The sequence below is a fragment of the Carassius auratus genome, unplaced genomic scaffold (genome assembly GCF_003368295.1).
Source record: "Carassius auratus strain Wakin unplaced genomic scaffold, ASM336829v1 scaf_tig00033242, whole genome shotgun sequence".
In the NCBI taxonomy this organism is placed as follows: Eukaryota; Metazoa; Chordata; class Actinopteri; order Cypriniformes; family Cyprinidae; genus Carassius; species Carassius auratus.
Window position 1 is genome coordinate 93,207 of NW_020526061.1, and position 19,294 is coordinate 112,500.

Below are 19,294 nucleotides of genomic sequence, written 5' to 3' on the forward strand. Positions count from 1 at the left end.
AGACCAAACTTGGTGTGTGTTATAATAAGCATGACCTGAGACTACCTGCCGTGTTTCGACACAGCACCACCTAGTGGCCAGGAGATATGAAAAATGCATATTTTGGCTTATAACTTCTGAATTGTTTGGCCAAAAATCACACAACTGGTCTCTTTAGATTCAGTGAGTCATGTCGAGTCGAATGATATCCAATTTTCCCGTGTCGGCCATTTTATGCGTCGGCCATTTTGAATTATGTTTTAAAATGCTGTATTTTCTGAACGCAGCATCGTATCATTTCGCAAATAATTACAAAAATATTCGGCTCCATGCCCTGAAGGTACTCAAAAAGTTTGGTGGCAGCGCCACCTTGTGGCCAAGAGTTATAATGAAATATCACAAAAATGCTAATAACGTTTGAATAAATTAGACTATTGAAATGAAAATGATCTTGCTATATTATTTGCGTAATGCCGAGAGCATCGATACCAATTATGCGAAAATTAGCCATACTTCCTGTCCGCCATATTGATTAATGTTGAAAACCTACTTTTTCAAACTCTTCCTAGACCGTTATTCCGATTTTCACCAAATTTGATGTGGATCATCTTTAGACAATGCTGGCAAAAATTTATGGATTTCATATCGATATACGAAACGATTCTCATTTTGCGCATCAACGAATTTGCTGGAAGGGTGCCAAAATGCATTTGAGGCTGTATCTCTGCAAAGCTTTGACATATTTGCACCAAACTTTGTATCTGTCATCCCCACCTCACACTGACCATGTCACATACATTTGGTAACAGCGCCACCTATTGGTCAAGAGTAATAAACCATTCATTAACCATGAATAATTACACTTATAAAAATGCTAATAACTTTTTAATGCATTAGCCTATTGCAACGAAACTGGTCTCAAAATATATACAACATAGATACCAAATATGCCAGATTATCCTGAATTTTCGGTCCGCCATTTTGATTTATGTTGAAAACCTACTTTTTCTAACTCCTCATCAACCGTTAGTCAAATTTTCACCAAAATTGTATCAGATGATCTTCAGACTGTGCTGACAGAAAGTTATGGATTTTGTGTCGATAGACAAAACCGTTTTTGCATTCCACAGAGACGAATTTGAGGCACAATGCCAAAATTACACTTGAGGCTGTATCTCTGGAATGCTTAGGCATATTGACACCACACTTTTTGTGTGTTATTGTCATCTCACACAGAACACACCAAAATGAATTGATTGTAGCGCCACCTGTTGGTCAAAAGTGATAGGCCTTTTAATCGTATTACTAGTGGTTGTCTTTATGATTTTTCAGCTATTTCAATTACAACCATCCTAAGATTGTTGTAGTTGCTCATTGTTGAATTTGGTGTGATGATCCATGCCATGCTTAGCAGCCAAATGTCCCGCTGGAGTGCTTGCCCCCATAATTGCTGCTTGCAGCTATATTTATTATTATTATTATTATTATTATTATTATTATTATTATTATTATTATTATTATTGCAATGCATGCAACCATCAATGGCATTACTTATATGAATACGATCTTTCTGCTCTATTATAACGCATTTTAATGGCTAATTTTAGGCAAAATAAGACTTTTAAAGACCCTTTAAAGACCTGGGCCTGTATTCATAAAGATAATAAGAATTCTCTCAGAAAACTCTTAATTTAGCTTAAAAACTTTTACTTAGGAGTCTTAGCTTATGAGTGATTCAGGATCGATCTGAGAGCAACTCTGAGTAAGGAAAAGACAAAAACTTTCATCTTAGTGAGGAGGCGGGGTTGACCCCGTTGCTATGTATGACAATCTTTTGAAGACTGTGATTGGTTGGTTGTCCAAGAAGGAAAAAAAGAGTGATTTTAAGTATAGGGTCTATTCTAATTCTCACTTTGAATTTACATGCGTAATTTTTCCTATTTGACCGTTCTCTCTCTCTCTCTCTCTCTCTCTCTCTCTCTCTCTCTTACACACACACACACACACACACACACACACACACACATTATATGTGTGTATATAAATCATTTTTTTTTATTTACCATGCTTTTAATTTCCTATAAGGTATTTGATTGGCTTATAACTTATAATGATACAAATTGTTCCACTCTTTCCAATTACAGTGATTGCTGTCCTATTTAAGTGGCGGTTCGAATGTTGGTTTTAATGTATCAAACATGGAATCAAAACCAAGAAGGGCGAGAAAGCCAAACTGGACAGAGCAACAGTGTTTACTGTTAGCCCAGTTAGTGGATGAACACAAGGACATTCTTAAAGGAAAATTTGGGCTGGGTGTCACAGCAAGGGACAAGGAGCAGACATGGGAACGTTTAGCACAAACTATTAACGGTTCATTCCCCCTGCTTGTGCGCACCTATAAGCCTGCTATATTCATAAATGCATTTTTTTTGAGCCTGCAAGGTGGGAATGTCCAGTGGAAACTAAATGAACTGTGACACAATAAGATGTTTTGAAAGTGCTGTAATTGTTTGTGTGATCACTCTGCTTACAGAAGGTTGTGCCGGCCCTAAATCATCACTATTGCATTGTTGCATTTTCCCAGTTGCCAAATATCATAATGTAGTGATTACTTTAATTTCTGGCGCTATGGCATTTCTGTGCTGTGTCGGAGATGTTAGCACGTCTCTAACAAGTTCAATCACAAACATGATCCCTGCACGATCTAATCTATAGCATCTTACTAACTCACTGTCATCCATTGTCTGCAACACATTTCTTCTGCCTCTTCGTCTTTCTGCCATTTTCTCTTCTGCTAAAGAAACTCTTAAGCCTCTTAAAAGTCCTCGTCTGTGCTCCTTACAAGCTTGACCTTAAGAACTCTTTTAAGGGTTAAGATGCTTTCTGAATTACTTTTTTCTTTACTACTTTTAAGAGTAAATGCCCACATTTCTAAGAATTTTCTTAGAATTTTGTCACTTGGAGCTACTTTTTGCATTAAGATTTTTTATGAATACGGTCCAGCACTTCGAATACTCTATTATAAAACATGTCATACGTTTTTTTAAATCGCACACATTTGCAAAGACACTCTCTATGATTATGACCAAAGCATCCTTACAATTAAAAGACTTCACTGCCACTGAATCTCAAATCCATCATATCTTACAAACATCCAGATGTGAATGAACTTGGACATGCACATTAATACCAGTCAGTACGGCGCGCACACATATTTACGATACTTGACGTCACCACGTTACTGCACATGCATTTCATAGACATACCTTACGTCCCTTTGCACATGCACAGGTAACACATAAGTGACATCACCATGCTACAGTCTGCAGCAAGGAGTACGTGACAGAAGGGGGGTACAAACATTATAAAACTTTAGCTGTACAAACAGAAAAAAAAATCAGAAAGCATGAGATAATGCTTACAGTGCTTTCTCTGTTTATTTATCCTTGAATTCTACATTACGAGAAGGATTTTTGCATCATAATCAAGATTAATTCATATTACATATGTTACATATGTTTCAGAGTGTTTTTTTATTTTATTTTATTTTTTCGTACATTATGCCCAGGGGGTTGGAACAAAAATGTGCAACAAACAGTAAATAAGTTTCAATATGGAATTAATTGTGCAGGGCTTTCTTTGTGCTTGATAATAAAATAAAAATAGTTAAAAGTGTATTGAGCTGTGAAAGAGATTCTGTTCCCAAGGCGGCTTTCTGTGCATGTGATCTGAGACTGAGAGAAATCAAGTGTGCATTCGGAGCACTGCTTCGTGAAGCTTTTAAAACCTTTGTGAAACATTTGTTTTGAACCAGTTGTTCAGAACATGAATCAAACCTCCGCGTTAAAGCCACATGGTTTTCGTAAACAAGGCTTTGTTGCATCACAACTGCTTCAATATGGAAAGATCTCTTTTAAAGATATATGGGAAGATCTCTTTTGGTTCCCATGAAATGCACTTGAGTGCAAAACTCTGCAGGTTTACTTTATGATAATCTGAACAGCTTTCAGTGGGAGCAACTGTAGTATAATAATCTAAAATAAAGCAGCTAATAATAACATTAATAATAATAATAATAATAATAATAATAATAATAAATAATCAAAGTCTTTAGGAGAGAGAAAAAATACTGGGAGAGGACAAACATTTTTTAGATAAAATAAAAAATAAAAAAATAATAAAAAATAAAACCTTATTGGTTGTGCGTTGCACAAATTACATCTATATAATTTGCTGTTTTGTTTGACCTGATGCTGATTTCTGTCATTGCAGTTAGAGATATAAAGGTGCCAGAAGACTGCAACGTAAGTTGAGTTGCTGAAATTGAAGTTTTGTAGCTGGCCTCACAGCTTTTATGAATAATAGTACACACAGCATGAGATGTGCATTGGTAGATATTTTAAATATGAATGCTTTTCTGTTTATTGTTGATGGTTACATGCACAAACTTACATTTGTTTGCTATTAATATTGCAAAACATGATTTAAATCACAGATTATGTTTTATTTACTGTATAAAACTTGGTTATGATTTCAGAGTGAGACCCCTGGAGGATGTTTTCAAAATATTTTTGAGCAGATCGAGAACGTCAGTGCTCAAGTGCTTCCTTTAAATGTAAGTCTTCAGGGGAAAATGTATAAATTAATAAAATCTTATTTAGATAATATATGACAGACATAGCAGTGCTGGCTTTCTTGACATTTACATGAACAGTAACTGTATTGAACTGCATTTTTCTGATCAATAAATTAGACTGTGACAAACTTTTTGACTGTGGCCTTCAACGCTTCAGAGAAGATTGTAGAGTCATCATCATCAGCAAGCCCAACTGAACTAGCCTCTTATGGAAACCGTGTGTTAAAAACTAGTGAGAAGCTCATTTCTACATTAGTGAAGCCGACAGACACAAGTGCCAGTGTCAATTTTACTCTTCCTGCTGTAGGTAAGTGAAGGCACAATTGTTATTGTTATTGATAACTGAAAATCTGATTATATATTATATATATATATATTATCTCCATTGTTTGAACCACATTAGTTCAACAATAAAGGGCCTTTGTTAATGACATCACATGCATGTGGTGGAATGATAACTTCTGCAGGTAGGTGGGAGACCATGTAGAGAAATGTCACAACAACATCAATACTGGACAAAGAAACAGTGAACATACTACAACTTAAAAAGGAGGGCAAATATTAATCAGACACAAGAGAACCAAATTACAAAATCAAAGGGGACACAGAAACTAGGTCACACAGGGAACACATAAAAAATGATAAATACACAGACTGTTACAGTACTCCCCCCACTCTGAACGCGCAACTTCGCACCCAGGCAAGAAGGACAAAGGACGGTGGGAGTGGTTAGGGCTGGGGAGAAGGCAGTGGTGAAGGGCAGGTAGATGACCAGGGCGGATCAGACGGAGGGAGGAGCCAAAGAGAAGATAGGAGGGAGCTAGAGCTGGAGGAGCCAGGCGGGACCCAGGCAGCAACCAATTTGATTTCAAAGGGTAGATCCGATATAGGGAGGAGCCATGGTGAAGGAAGATGACTCCAGGGGGCCAACATTACAACATCAATAAAGGACCAAGAAACAGTGAACTGACTAAAATTAAAATAGGAGGACAAATGAATAGCATGTAACTGTTTCTTTGTGTTCAATCAGAGGGTCAAGTCTTCATGGTTGGACCAAAGGTCACCTTACATAAAATGCCTCGACTTGACACAACAAATTCTTCTGTGGACATCGATCTCATTGGGATGTCCAAGAACAACACTGAAAGTATGTCAAATGTTTTAGTTTGATTTAAAAGATGTGGACAGATACATTATACCATTATCTTTAAACTACATTTACTTATTTTTTGGTTGCTGTTGTTGTTGTTATTGTAACATATAGTACAGAGGTGGCAAACCCCAATCCTGTAGAGCCTCAGCCTTGCAGAGTTCAGCTCCAGCCCTAATTAAATCTCAGTGGCCTGTAGCTTTTTAATAAAGCTTAAGACCCTGATTAGCTTGTTCAGGTATGTTTGATTAAAGTTGAAGCAAAGCTCTGTATGGCAGGGATAGGCAACTCCGGTCCTGGAGGGCCACTATCCTGCAGAGTTTAGCTTCAGCCCTCATAAAATCTCACCTGCCTGTATCTATCGTTTTATCCCGAAAACACTGATTGCCTTTTCAGGTGTGTTTAATTAGGGTTTCAGCTAAACTCTGCAGAATAGTGGCCCTCCAGGACTGGAGTTGCCTATCCCTGCTGTATGGCTACGGCTCTCCAGGACTGATGTTCACCACCCCGATAAAGTATTTAATGTAAATGTATTATTCTGTTTCTGTCAAACAGGATCAGCTGCTGTGGCTTTCATGAGCTATGTCACGATGGAGAATCTACTGAAGCCAGACTTCTTCAACACATCAAATGACAAAATTAAAACCATGATGTCCACTGTGATCTCAACTACTCTTCCCAAAACCACCAACACTAAACTCACCAAACCAGTCAACTTCACCTTCAGACACATCAGAGTGAGACAGTGAAAATGTGATTGTCCAACATCTGGAAACATCTAATATTCAGTGTTCTGATATTTTCTTCATCTTTTCAGGAGTTTGATCACAGTGGTTCTCTGTCCTGTGTGTACTGGAATATCAGCGAGTGGATTGTAGATGGATGTTCTGTTTTAGAGACCAACAGCAGCTACACTGTGTGTTCCTGTGTTCATCTGTCCACATTCGCGCTCATCATGCAAACCAGCCGCGCACCAGAGGTACTTATCATTTCTAGTGAACTAGTGAACACTGAAGAACAGCACAGATTTGGCAATCATGTCTTCTGACATGTTTTCACAGAGTGACCCACTGCTGGATCTGTTGAATTTGGTGTGTGTGATCGTGGGGCTGGTGTTCTTCACTTTAGCCCTGTTGACCTTTGCCTTTTGTCAGTGGAGTTCTTTAGTGAATAATGTGGCTCGAATTAACATCTGCATCAGTCTTCTGCTGGCTCACCTTCTGTTCCTACTCACACAGCCGTTCCTGAGCCTCATACGGCATCAGCAGGTGAGAATGATGAAGAAGCCCTACAGCTCAGCACAGCCTCACTAACCCCTTTCACACTGCGATTCTGTAAAATACACGAGTGATGTGTCCCAGCAATTGTTCCCGGGTCACTAGATTTTGCACTTTCACATGTTCGCTTTCACACAGAAGGTGACCCAGCAATGTTCCGGCAATTTTCTGGGTCCAGCGTGCAGTGCGAAAGGGGCTGTTGAGAATCATCATAACCCTTTCTCTTGATCTTCAGGTGTTGTGTGCCGTGATCTCAGGCCTTCTGCACTTCCTCTTTCTCTCCGGCTTTGTGTGGATGTTCATTGAAGCTGTGCTGCTCTTCATCTGTGTGAAGAACCTATCAAAGATCAGCTCTAAAAAGAGGGCGGTGCTTAGTACTGGATTCCTGTGTGTGATTGGATATGTGGTTGCTCTGGTTGTGGTGTGTGTGTCTGTCGGTCTGGTTCCTGAAGGCTACGGCAGCGAACAGTGAGTGATCTGATAAAATATAGACACAGGCTCTATCAGTGTCAGCACCAGATTAAAATCTGCAATACTTCACCATTCAACACCTGAAAATGTGTTTCTGAAAAATGAATTCAGTTATATTGATTTTTCTTTGAACAGCTGCTGGATTAAACTGGATAAAGGCTTCATCTGGAGTTTCCTTGGTCCTGTTTGTGTCATACTAGCTGTAAACACATTTCTCATTTCTCATGACTTTTATTTATAATGAAAGGAAAACAAGGTGATTAATTACTCTTCTACTTTGCAGGCAAACACGATTCTCTTCATCAACATTGTCATCAGTCTGAACTCAGCTTTCAAAAGTCTCAATGCTGAAGTTTCACAGATTAAGCAAACCAAGTAACTTTAGTATTTAATCACTCTATAGAAAATCACATAGTCAATAAAGACATAATAATAAAGACATTCTTTCTCTGTTTCTCTGCAGGATTATGGTGTTTAAAACACTGGCTCAGTTTGTGGTTCTTGGTTGCCCCTGGATTCTGGGTGTCTTCACCAATAACAGTAAAGTGCTGGAGATCCTCTTCCTGATCTTGAACTCCCAGCAGGGAACCTTCATCTTCCTGATCTACTGTGTCCTCAATAAAAAGGTCAGACACCCCTCAATTTACATGTGTAATTTGGATGTTTTCACAGAGGTCCTGTTTTTATTTTGGTGACCTGCAACTGTCACAGTGTCTGGTCTGTGTATCCCTGGGTGTCCACTAGTGATCTCACTTCCCCATAGAGTCACCCCACTGCAGGCACTACATTTCCCACAAGCCTTTGTCTGATTCATCACTGTTAATTGCACACCTGTTAAAGGGTTAGTTCACCCAAAAATCAAAATTATGTAATTAATGACTCACCCTCATGTCGTTCCAAACCAGTAAGACCTCCGTTTATCTTCAGAACACAGTTTAAGATATTTTAGATTTAGTCCGAGAGCTCTCAGTCCCTCCATTGAAACTGTGTGTACGGTATCCTGTCCATGTCCAGAAAGGTAAGAAAAACACCAGCAAAGTAGTCCATGTGACACCAGAGGGTCAGTTAGAATTTTCTGAAGTATCGAAAATAAATTTTGGTTCAAAAATAGCAAAAACTATGACATTATTCAGCATTGTCTTCTCTTACATGTCTGTTGTGAGCATGTTCACTGCAGTGTAGGGATATCCGGTTCGCGAACAAATCCTTCGATGTAACCGGATCTTCTTGAACCAGTTCACCAGATTGAACTGAATCGTTTGAAACGGTTCGGGTCTCCAATACGCATTAATCCACAAATGACTTAAGCTGTTAACTTTTTTAATGTGGCTGACACTCCCTCTGAGTTCAAACAAACCAATATCCCAATACCAATATAAAAATGACAGAATGCCTTTGATCTCCAAGCTTAATAAAACGACTTAATAATTTTAGGCTCTGTTTTCTCAAGATAGCATCAGTTTAAAATCTTTTTTTTTTTTTTTTTTTTTGTCCTAGACATTTTATCATCCCGCATAGTTTATGGAAGTAAAGGAAAGCATTCATATTTGAATACTATTGTTTCTAAAAATGCATCTAAAATCCACTTTTTCTAACCTGTTTATTCCAAACAAACTCTATTCTGGTTCATGAGTTTCAGAGGTTAAATTGATATCATGTCACTCGTCTCCTCTCGTCTCATTCTTGTCCAGGTCAGGGAGCAGTACAGGAAGTTCTTCAGATGTCTTTGCTCAAACAACACTCAGGAATACAGCATCACGTTCAGAGTAACCACTGAATAAGTAATAAGTAATACAATTCTGCTCAAGTGCCATTAATATACAGCTGATTTTATGTAACAAAATCTATGCTTTTGTATGCTAAATGTTAAAGTCTCAGATAATTTCTGCAAATGAAAGAAAACATGTTATTCTACAGTGTCTTATTTTATAGCTTCTATATATTTATTAATATTAGTAGTAGTAGTAGTAGTAGAAGTAGTACAAAGTACATTTGTTCAATTCTCAAAACAATCACATTTGAAAACTCCAGAAAAAATATTTAATGTGCCTATGGTAAAGGGAAATAAATTACATGTATGGAAACATACAGTTATGTGGGAGTAACAATTAATAATGTTAATTAAACATAATTACATCTTTAGATTTTTTCCAAACTAATGAATTTTTCTTCTATAAAGGCCCATTTTACAGTACATTAATATTGTGATTTACTATATATATAAATAGAAAAATGTAGTTTCATGAATGAGGGACACATGTTTTATTGATATTGTGAATTTACATTTAAAACTAAACTATTAAAATAAGAAAATAAACAGCTAATGGCTTCAGTGTAAAATGAATCTGTTACTTAGCTTGAATTGCATTTTGCTTTTGTACAGGTCACATTGGTGTTTTCCTTTACTATTTGATTTAATTTCTGTAAGAAAATTTGTTCATAGAACAAAATAATAAACAATGCTAAAGAAATAGAGAAAGTGTGTGAATGTGAATTACTCACAAATGTGTGGTTTTCCTGAAACTTCACTCTTAAAAATAAAGGTGCTTCACGATGCCATAGAAGAAGTTTCTTGTCTAAATGATTCTATAAAGCCTTTAACATCTGAAGAAACTTTCTGTTTCACAAAAGCTTCTTTTTTGTGAAAGAAGGTTCTACATATCTCAAATACGGCGTTTTAAACTGTATTTGCACCCCAAAATATGCCGTTGTGATTACAAACGCCGTAAAAAACATGTAAAAATATGTCAATGACTAAAGCACAATCATCATTTAATTAGTCTCTTAAAGCTGCAGTAGGTAACTTTTGTAAACATATATATTTTTACATATTTATTAAACCTGTCATTATGTCCTGACAGTAGAATATGAGACAGATAATCTGTGAAAAAAATCAAGCTCCTCTGGCTCCTCCCAGTGTCCTATTGCCATTTGCAGAAAGTCATGCTGCGCTCCCGGTAAGAAACAACCAATCAGAGCAGCGGTCCGTAAATTTGTTTGTGTTCAAAATGTAGAAAAATGTATATAATAAGCGAGTACACCATGAATCCATTTTCCAAACCGTGTTTTTAGCTTTTCCTGAATCACTAGGGTGCACCTATAATAAGTGTTTATATTCGGACTATTTTAGATTGCTTCGGGGGTACCGCGGCGGAGTAACCCAGTGCCTTTGTGATTCTTCTTAGACTTAAACAGAGAGAGGTAATTCCGGCTATGATGTTCTTCCACAAGACGCAAGCAGTTCTGTGTATTAACCGCTAGAGCGTCAAAAGTTACCTACCGCAGCTTTAATTATATCATTGACTTTAACTCTTCGAAGACTTGGGATTTGACTTGAGACTAGTTTGTGACTTGAAAGGAATGACTTGGTTACTCCTCTGGTGAAATCAGCTGCTGAGTTAATGGGTGGAACAAAAATATGGCAGGACTTTTACTTTCTGACCCCTGGATTTTACACCTCTGCCTGTAAAATATCAGCTTTTTTTTGCACTCTTTGGCCACCAGGTGGTATTTTGAGTAAATGAAGCTTCCAGAAATTAACAATTTTGTCAACCACTTTGCTGAAAAGCTTAAAGCTTCATTAGGCTTCATCTCACCATCACTACTTATTGCTAAGATTTCACGTTCAGCAATTATCTTTCATCCACTTATCCAATTAACCTTCCCCATTTTATTTATTCAACTTAATACACAGATACCTTTTACTACTGCATTAGTAATTAACTGGACGTAGCTTTGAGTTTTGTTTCCAAAATGAGAAAACCTCCCTAGTGAGCAAGATAATGTTTAAAATTTGAGCATCATATCATGTAGAAGCTTATTGATAGCCTTCTTGTTAAAATGCCCAACTCCCAAACCGCACCGATCGCTGGTTTGTGTTTTGGACTTAGCAGGTCTAGCTGGCATTTCTTCATCAATGTAGATTTACCTGTGAATCAATGTCGGGTTCCGGGCAATTTTTGCAAATTGGATCAAAGTTGATATTGTGACGTTGTTTCACCTCAGTACCTTTCAACATGGGTGAATACACAACTGTTAGTTCAATTAGACATAGTTTGCATTTAGATCAACACTGTACGTTCATAAAGGTTAAAAATCTAATAACTGGCAGCAATGGCTTTACATCCAACTTCAGTAAACTACCACATTCTAAATTTTTTATTTCAAAGTTTTATTTTGGAAACATTCTGTATAAAACAAGGCAAGGCAAGGCAAGTTTATTTATATAGCACATTTCGTACACAATGGTAATTCTAAGTGCTTTACATAAAAGAAAGTAAAATAATCATGAAGAAAAATAATAAAAAAATACAACATTTTTTTTTTTTAATGATTAAAACATTTACTTAAAATTAATTTTAAAAAAGTTAAATTATTTTAGAAAACAGTTAGAAAACAGATGAATATAATCCCAAACTTTAGTTTGGAGTGTTTGTGCATGGATGTATTGTTAAAAACCTGTAGAAGAACAAACCAAATACAATATTTAAAGACAAAAAAAAAAAAAAAAAAAAAAACATATTTGGCGCTGCACTTGCAAAATAATCCTTTGTATTTAGAAACGCTTAAGTTTAGACTGAAACCATTTGATATTTTAGTTTTGGTGAAAAACTATAGTTCATGTGAAAACATCTTTAAGTAATGTGTCACATTACAAGAGATTTATACATTTGTGCAGTGAAAATGTTGAACTGTTTGAGAATGGAACCTGCAAAAGAAACCGTGTTGGTGGTAAAGGGGTATAGGAACATGTGACCGGTCCTGATTTGTCGACAGCCAGAGGTGGCCCTAAATTTGACTGAGACAGTTGCCTTGAAATTATTTATGCAAGAAAAACCCTTCCTTTAATGAAATGCATTTCATATTTTAAGTAGAAATGTTTCTTCAAATTCTGATGAAAATTTTAGAACCAACAGCCCCGTGCATATATGGACATGGGTTATGTCCTCATAAGTCACCCTCTCCTTGTAATACCGGTGTCATAGCCATGTCATTATACAGAGTTATATCCTGATATGACACAAAAACAAGAGCACACACACACACACACACACACAACACACATCCATAAATACATAAACACATTTCACGAGTTCACACTTACATGTAGTATTTATTATGCATATTTATAAGTATTTATAATGTGTATTTGGCGTGCTGTCTGGGGAAGGGCTCCGAGCTCAGGAATGGCCCGAACCTAGAGTACCTCCACCACCCCCACGTATATAAAAGTGTAAAATTAACTTTAGGTGGAGGGGGGATGCTGATAAACCAGCAATGGAGACAGGTAAGTCAGCTGTATTTATACCCTAGTGTTGATTAAGTATCTGACGTGCTCCTCCAAACCTTGTTATGAAACTTCATTTCATGAGTCTACACTTACATATAATTAGCTGAAGTATTTAGAATGCATATTTGGCATGCTATCTGGGTAAGGGCTCCGAGCTCGGGAATGACCCGAACCTAGAGTATCCTCCAAAAAAGCAATCGCGGAAAGGACAGCGGTCAAGACTGGTTAATGGGATGATGAAAACATGCTTAATTTTGGATACATTAAAATTATTAATTTAGGAGCTAGCTTATTACGAACTGCAAAGATAAATGTTCTGAGTATATGTTTGACCAACTATGTATTTAAGAGGCTTTGACCAGTGGAGATCAGCCTGGGCCTTAGTGCGCTCCCGCACCTGGAGGAGAGCCGTTTTAGCTTTCCTCCAATTCCAGCAACACCTCTGGACAAAGGTGTGAGTGGAGGGGACCACAACTTTGGATTCCAAACTCTAAAAAACAGGTGGCTGGTAACCTAAACTACCTCCAAATGGGGTTAGGCCCATGGACGATACAGGTAACGAGTTATGTGCGTACTAAACCCAAGAGAGTTGTTGGCTCAAAGAGGAAGGATTCTAAAAGAAACCAAACAGTGCAACACTCTTTCCAAATCTTGGTTTGCCCTCTCAGTTTGACCATTGCTTTGAGGATGATAACCGGAGGAAAGACTGACATTCACACCCAGTAACTGTCAAAACTCCCTCCAAAATTTGGAGACAAATTGGGGACCCCTATCAGAAACCACGCCCTTCGGGAGGCCATGAATGCAAAATACATGATCAATGACAATGACCGCCTTCTCCTTGGCAGACGGTAATTTTGGGCAGGGGAATAAAATGAGGATCCTTCTAGAACCAGTCCACCATGGTTATAACCACTGTGTTTGCCTGGGAGGGTGGGAGGGCAGTAATGAAATCTGAAATATGAGACCTGGGTCTCGAAGGGACTGACAGCAGCTGCAGGAACCCTGCTGGGGGTCGATTGGAAGTCTTACCAGCCGCACATACCGAGCAGGCCAAAACAAAACCACAAATGTCTCAAGCCATAGAATGCCACCAGAATCGTTGCTTTACCAAATAACTGGTACTTTGTAAAAAAGGAAACAACTGCAACTGGTCGAAAGCTGAAGATCAGCTACAGATACGTAGCATACGTATTCATTGCCATGATGTTATTAAGCCCCCGATAGTCAATGCACAGTTGCAGGGAACCGTCCTTCTTACCCACGAAAAAAAAAACCCGCGCCTGCAGGAGATGAGGAAGCGCAAATGATCTTGGTTGCCAAAGAATCTGAAATATATTTCTCCATGGCCTCCCTTTCCAGAATGGAAAGTGAGTATAATCAACCCTTAGGCGGAGACGTAACTGGCAATCCACTACAGAGACTACAATGGGAAGATCTCCAAACTCAATCCAACGAGGAACTTCCCCGAAAGAGGAACACTCCCGAAAGAGGAAAACTGGACAAGAGGGTCTGGCTGCAGACTTGCACTTGCACTCCCAGACTTGCACTCTCAGACACTTGCCCTTCCGCTAGTGACGTCACTTGTAGTCTTTATTTTTTATTTTATTGATTTTTCTTTTTACTTTTTGTTTGAATTTCCCAACATTTTATAACAGTAACCAGGTGGTGAAGACAAGAAAAAAATTAACTAAATTATAATGTCATTTGCAATCACTACTTGCACTCTCTGCTACACTTGCAATTGATACAAATTGTGCTTGTTGCCAATGGAGACAATGCCAGTGTAGTGGTAGTGGTGAATAAACGCAACGAGCAAAGTTTCGCGTTAAGCATTTTTCCATATAGAATAAACTGTCTACAACTCGTTTATATCACTGTCTTTGTCAGTTAAGCTACATTAGGTGTTTTATTTATAATGATTTTCTATAGGAGGAAAACGTTTAATGTACAATTTAATGCACTGCGTTCTGTACTTGTCTGCTTGCCTGTACGGAGTTGATCCTTTTAAAATCATTTAATGCTTTTCATAATGCATGTTCATATTTGCTGGTCTGTATATACGTTGAGTTAACAACAAGACATATAGGCTATGCATGCTGAATAGTCTTTATCATCTTAGTCTGTTAGGCCACATTAAGCGTTCGCATTGTGTTCATAGCCATCTGCTTGCCTTGTTGTACATTAAATAATAACTATATATCGAATTTGGTCTTTTAATTGAACTTAACGTATCCTAATACAGTATGCCATATTAAGTGTTTGTTTTTTTCTACAGGAGTAAAACGGTTAACGAAAGACTTTGTGCATAGTAGTAGGCCTGCTAATTTAGTTTTTATCGTTTAATCACCGCCACAGCGTCTTGTCTCCATTGGCAACATGCACGATTTGTGTTGATTGCAAGTGACGTCACAGGTAGCGGAGAGTGCAAGTAGCGATTGCAAGTGACATTGTAATTTAGTTTCTTTTTTCTTGTCTTCACCACCTGGCTACTGATGTAAAATGTTGAGAGATTCACACAAAAACTTATAAAAAAAAAAAAAAAAAAAAAAAAAAATGAAGACTGCAAGTGACGTTGATGGTGGAAGCACAAGTGTCTGAGAGTGCAAGTCTGAGAATGCAAGTAGAGATTGCAAGTGACATTGTAATTACGTTTATTTTTTCTTGTCTTCACCACCTGGCTACTTTTGTAAAATGTTGAAAGATTCAAACTAAAAGTTATCAATAAATAGAAGAAGAAAAAAATAATAATAAAGACTGCAAGTGACATCGCTAGCGGAAGCAGAAGTGTCTGAGAGTGCAAGTCTGACAATGCTAGTCTGAGAGTGCAAGTGCAAGTCTGCAGCCAGACCCTTCTCTAACTGGAACCCAGTTTTGAAAATAGTGAAGTATAACATTACCAGAGTTTACAAATGGGTAACTTAAAGGAAACGTAACCTGCAGTAAATACCTGTGTATTTTTGTATTGCTTTATCACAGATGCTGAAGTTAGATGCTCATCTGATGTTGTGTTGCTGGTAAGTTATGTGTTAATGTCTGTCTTTTAGAGATGTATCCAAATTTTCCTGATATGAATCTCATGCATTAGGTGTTTAGGTGTATATATATATATACACAGCAAAAAATCCAGAGTGAAATTAACTCTGCTGGGAGTACATGTGAGACCACACTCAAGAGTGTGAAAGTGTTAAAATAGGAGTCTTAAATTAACACTGAAGCAGAGTTAAAGTTAATGAGATAATTAAGTGATTAATTGAGTAATGATTGACCATTATTGATGAGAACTGATGTTAACATGCAGAATCAACAAAGCTGAAAATCACTATGTTTATGTCACCATTAAAGTGGTCAGTGATTGCTTTAGTTGGGCTCTTGAGCCTTACATTTTAAAGTCAGATTTGGTTTGGCTGTTACAACTGAATTGTAACAAACAGACAAGAAAAAAAATCAAAACATGGGCATTTGACCTGAATCACCAAACTCAATTAAAGCCTAAACAGATTGGATTGACCTCATTGATTATAACAACACTGTGATTGTACAGTACCCGCTAATTAAAAGGATTTCATGAAAGTTGTTCTGATAAAAAAATAAAAAAAGAAGCTTGTTTTAGGCACACACATACATCAAAGATTAGTGTAGGAATCTCAACAACGGTGACAAACAGCATATTCAGAAAAACAGAACAACTCTAAACATTAGAAAACAAACTACTAAAAGTAACACAAAAAAACTAAAATAGAATAGTAAGAATAAAGGAAATTACTGAAACAATTCAGCTAATAATTTATTCATGGCGCAATGCATCATGGGAGTTATGGATGAATTTTGATAGGTGGCACCCAGAATGCACTGCAACATGCTTTTTTGATTTTCACCATTGTTGAGATTCACAGGTTGATTCTTGATATTTGCATGTCTAACTTAAAAGACTGTTTTGAAAGTTTTTGAGCAAACATCTTTTAAGAAATTCCTCAGATTGTATTTAAAATGCTGGAAATATGTCATTGAAGAATCACAGTGCTGCAGTAATGAACAATGTTACTTTAACTCAGTAATACAGGAATAACACTAGTCTTTGCTTGTCCATCAGTTTTATAACTTAGTTATAACTGACAATTAAAATCTGACTTAGCATTTTAGGGGTCAAGAGCCCAACTAAAGCAAACACTGACCACTATAATGGTGACACCATTAAAATAGAGATTTTCATCGTGGTGATTCTGCATGTTAACATCAGGTCTCGTCAATAATCTTCAATCATCGCTCAATTAATCACTTAATTATCTAATTAACTCTGCTTCAGTGTTAATTTAACACTCCGATTTTAACTCTTTCACACTCTTGAGTGTGGTCTCACATGTACTCGCAGCACAGTTAATTTCACTCAGATATTTTTGCTGTGTATATATATATATATATATATATATATATATATTATAGTCTCAAATATAACATACTCTGTTTGTGTTTTCTGAAATATATTATTCCAAATTTTGGTACAAATTATGAATGAATGAAAATGAATTAAAAAAAAGAATTATTATTGTTTAAAGCAGTGGTTCTCAAAGTGTCAAGCTCCTTCTAGTGGCTATGCAGGGAAATCACTAAATTAAATATAAATTAATGTTAATACATTTTAATTTAATATTTGAGTAACTTTTTTCCATTTAAGTACAGTACAGTTATGTAACTTTTCTGATAACACATTTTAATTGAATCTTTAAGTTTTTCATTTACCTGTATGTAGGCACAGTGTAGTGTTAATTTTTTAAACTTTGCATTTACAATGTTAAAGTGGCTAACTAAACAATAAATATTCTTCTTAGAAATAAAACTACCTCATTTTTTAACTGTAGCTGAATAGTTAGGCCTACTATGAAAGAGAAAGTCATGACTCATGACATTTGCCAAGTATGGTAACCCATGCTCGGAATTGGTGCTCTGCATTTAACCCATTCAAGTGCAAAACACACAGCAGTGAGAAGTGAACACACTGTGAATACACACCCAGAGCAGTGGGCAGCAGTGCCCAAGGAGCAACTGGGGGTTCGGTGCCTTGCTCAAGGGCACTTCAGCCCTGGGTATTGAGGGTGGAATAAAGCGCTGTTCATTCAATCCCCCCACCTACAACTCCTGCAAGCACCGAGACTCAAACCAGCGACCTTCAGGTAACTAGTCCAAGTCTCTAACCATTAGGCCACAGCTGCCACATGTTGCTGAAATTTAATGTTGGTCATTATGGTGGTACTTACGGGGGTTCCCTGCGGTAAAATAAAAGACACAGTCTGGGTGGGTTCCCCTCATTAGAAATCAATTTTGAGTATGTGATAGTTTATTGAAGTTAATTGTAAAGCCATCGCTGCCAGTCATTTGATTTTTAACAATAATGTACAGTGTTGATCTAAATACAAAACTCTAATTGAACATACAGTTGTGTATTTACCTATGGTGGAAGGTACGACAGTGAAGCATTGTGCTATCAAAGTTGATTTACTTTGCGAAACCAACACCTAATTCAATGTTAATCCAACGTCTACAGAACAACCATAATTCACCCATGATGAAGGTAAGACATTGAAACAGTGTTGCAATTTCAACGGTGAATCTACGTCAAATTATCAACATTGGTCCAAATTTCTAAATTGAAAGGTCATTCAGTGTTAATTCAACCATGGTCCCTGACGTTGTTTCAACGTTGAAATGCCCATTGTGTTGCTTGTCATCTGTTGACTCAGTTTTATTGAGTTAATATAGAGTATCACTTTTTTCAGTGTACTGTATGTGCTCAGCAACATCTGATTCAAATATTATTCTAATTATCAGTGAATGGTGGTTTCAGACATTACAGTGTACTGACTCTTATTCTGCCTGAAAAAGTGAAAATGCTGTGCTGAAGGCGGGGTGATTCGACAATCAGATGAAAGGAGCATTTCAGTGCCACACAGAAGTGAAAAATAAAATATTGAACTCATGAACCGATTTGTAAATGAAAAATGTGAATAGTGCCAAAATCTAATTTTCCGTTTGTTAAACTACACGGAAAAATGAATAAATAAGCCATTTTTTTTTTCATATCTTGTTATTGCATTCTAAATAGGATATAAAATTATCAAAATGGGACATGGACTGATCATCATGCAGATCATGTTTGCTTTTGTTGGGCTCTTGACCCTTGACTCCTGTGTTCGTTATCTTTCTGTAACGTTGTGTAATCTATAAAATAGAGCAGTTAGAACTGTACAGTGAGCATCTAATAGCTGTTATCATAGGTTTAGATTTTGCATAATCAATTTTGCATAATCAATCCATTTTTTTTTTGTTTTTTTGTTTTTTACACAAAGTACAAAATGTATTTTTATATCTCCATGAGTCTTGCATGTTCACATAAACATGCCATCATCACTTCTCTATTTGTACAGGTGCTGGTCATATAATTAGAATAATCAAAAAGTTGATTTCACTAATTCCATTCAAAAAGTTAAACTTGT

At 36.9% G+C, this 19,294-nt stretch overlaps 2 protein-coding genes across 2 annotated transcripts in view; both read left to right on the forward strand.

The window, feature by feature from the left end:
- The window catches only part of LOC113081132 (uncharacterized), an 89,236-nt gene that overhangs the window by 12,536 nt on the left and 57,406 nt on the right, over positions 1-19,294 (forward strand). Inside the window, exons 8-10 of the mRNA XM_026253168.1 lie at positions 4,252-4,283; positions 4,517-4,594; positions 4,733-4,922. Coding sequence (XP_026108953.1) covers positions 4,252-4,283; positions 4,517-4,594; positions 4,733-4,922 — 300 coding nt within the window. The remainder of the gene's footprint in view (positions 1-4,251; positions 4,284-4,516; positions 4,595-4,732; positions 4,923-19,294) is intronic.
- Positions 5,018-10,210, forward strand: LOC113081133 (adhesion G protein-coupled receptor E3-like). Its single transcript, XM_026253169.1, has 9 exons — positions 5,018-5,762; positions 6,321-6,502; positions 6,583-6,744; positions 6,827-7,033; positions 7,278-7,510; positions 7,649-7,715; positions 7,797-7,888; positions 7,977-8,139; positions 9,205-10,210. Exons 1-9 carry the CDS (start codon positions 5,660-5,662, stop codon positions 9,292-9,294), a joined length of 1,299 nt encoding a protein of 432 aa, XP_026108954.1. The 5' UTR covers positions 5,018-5,659; the 3' UTR covers positions 9,295-10,210.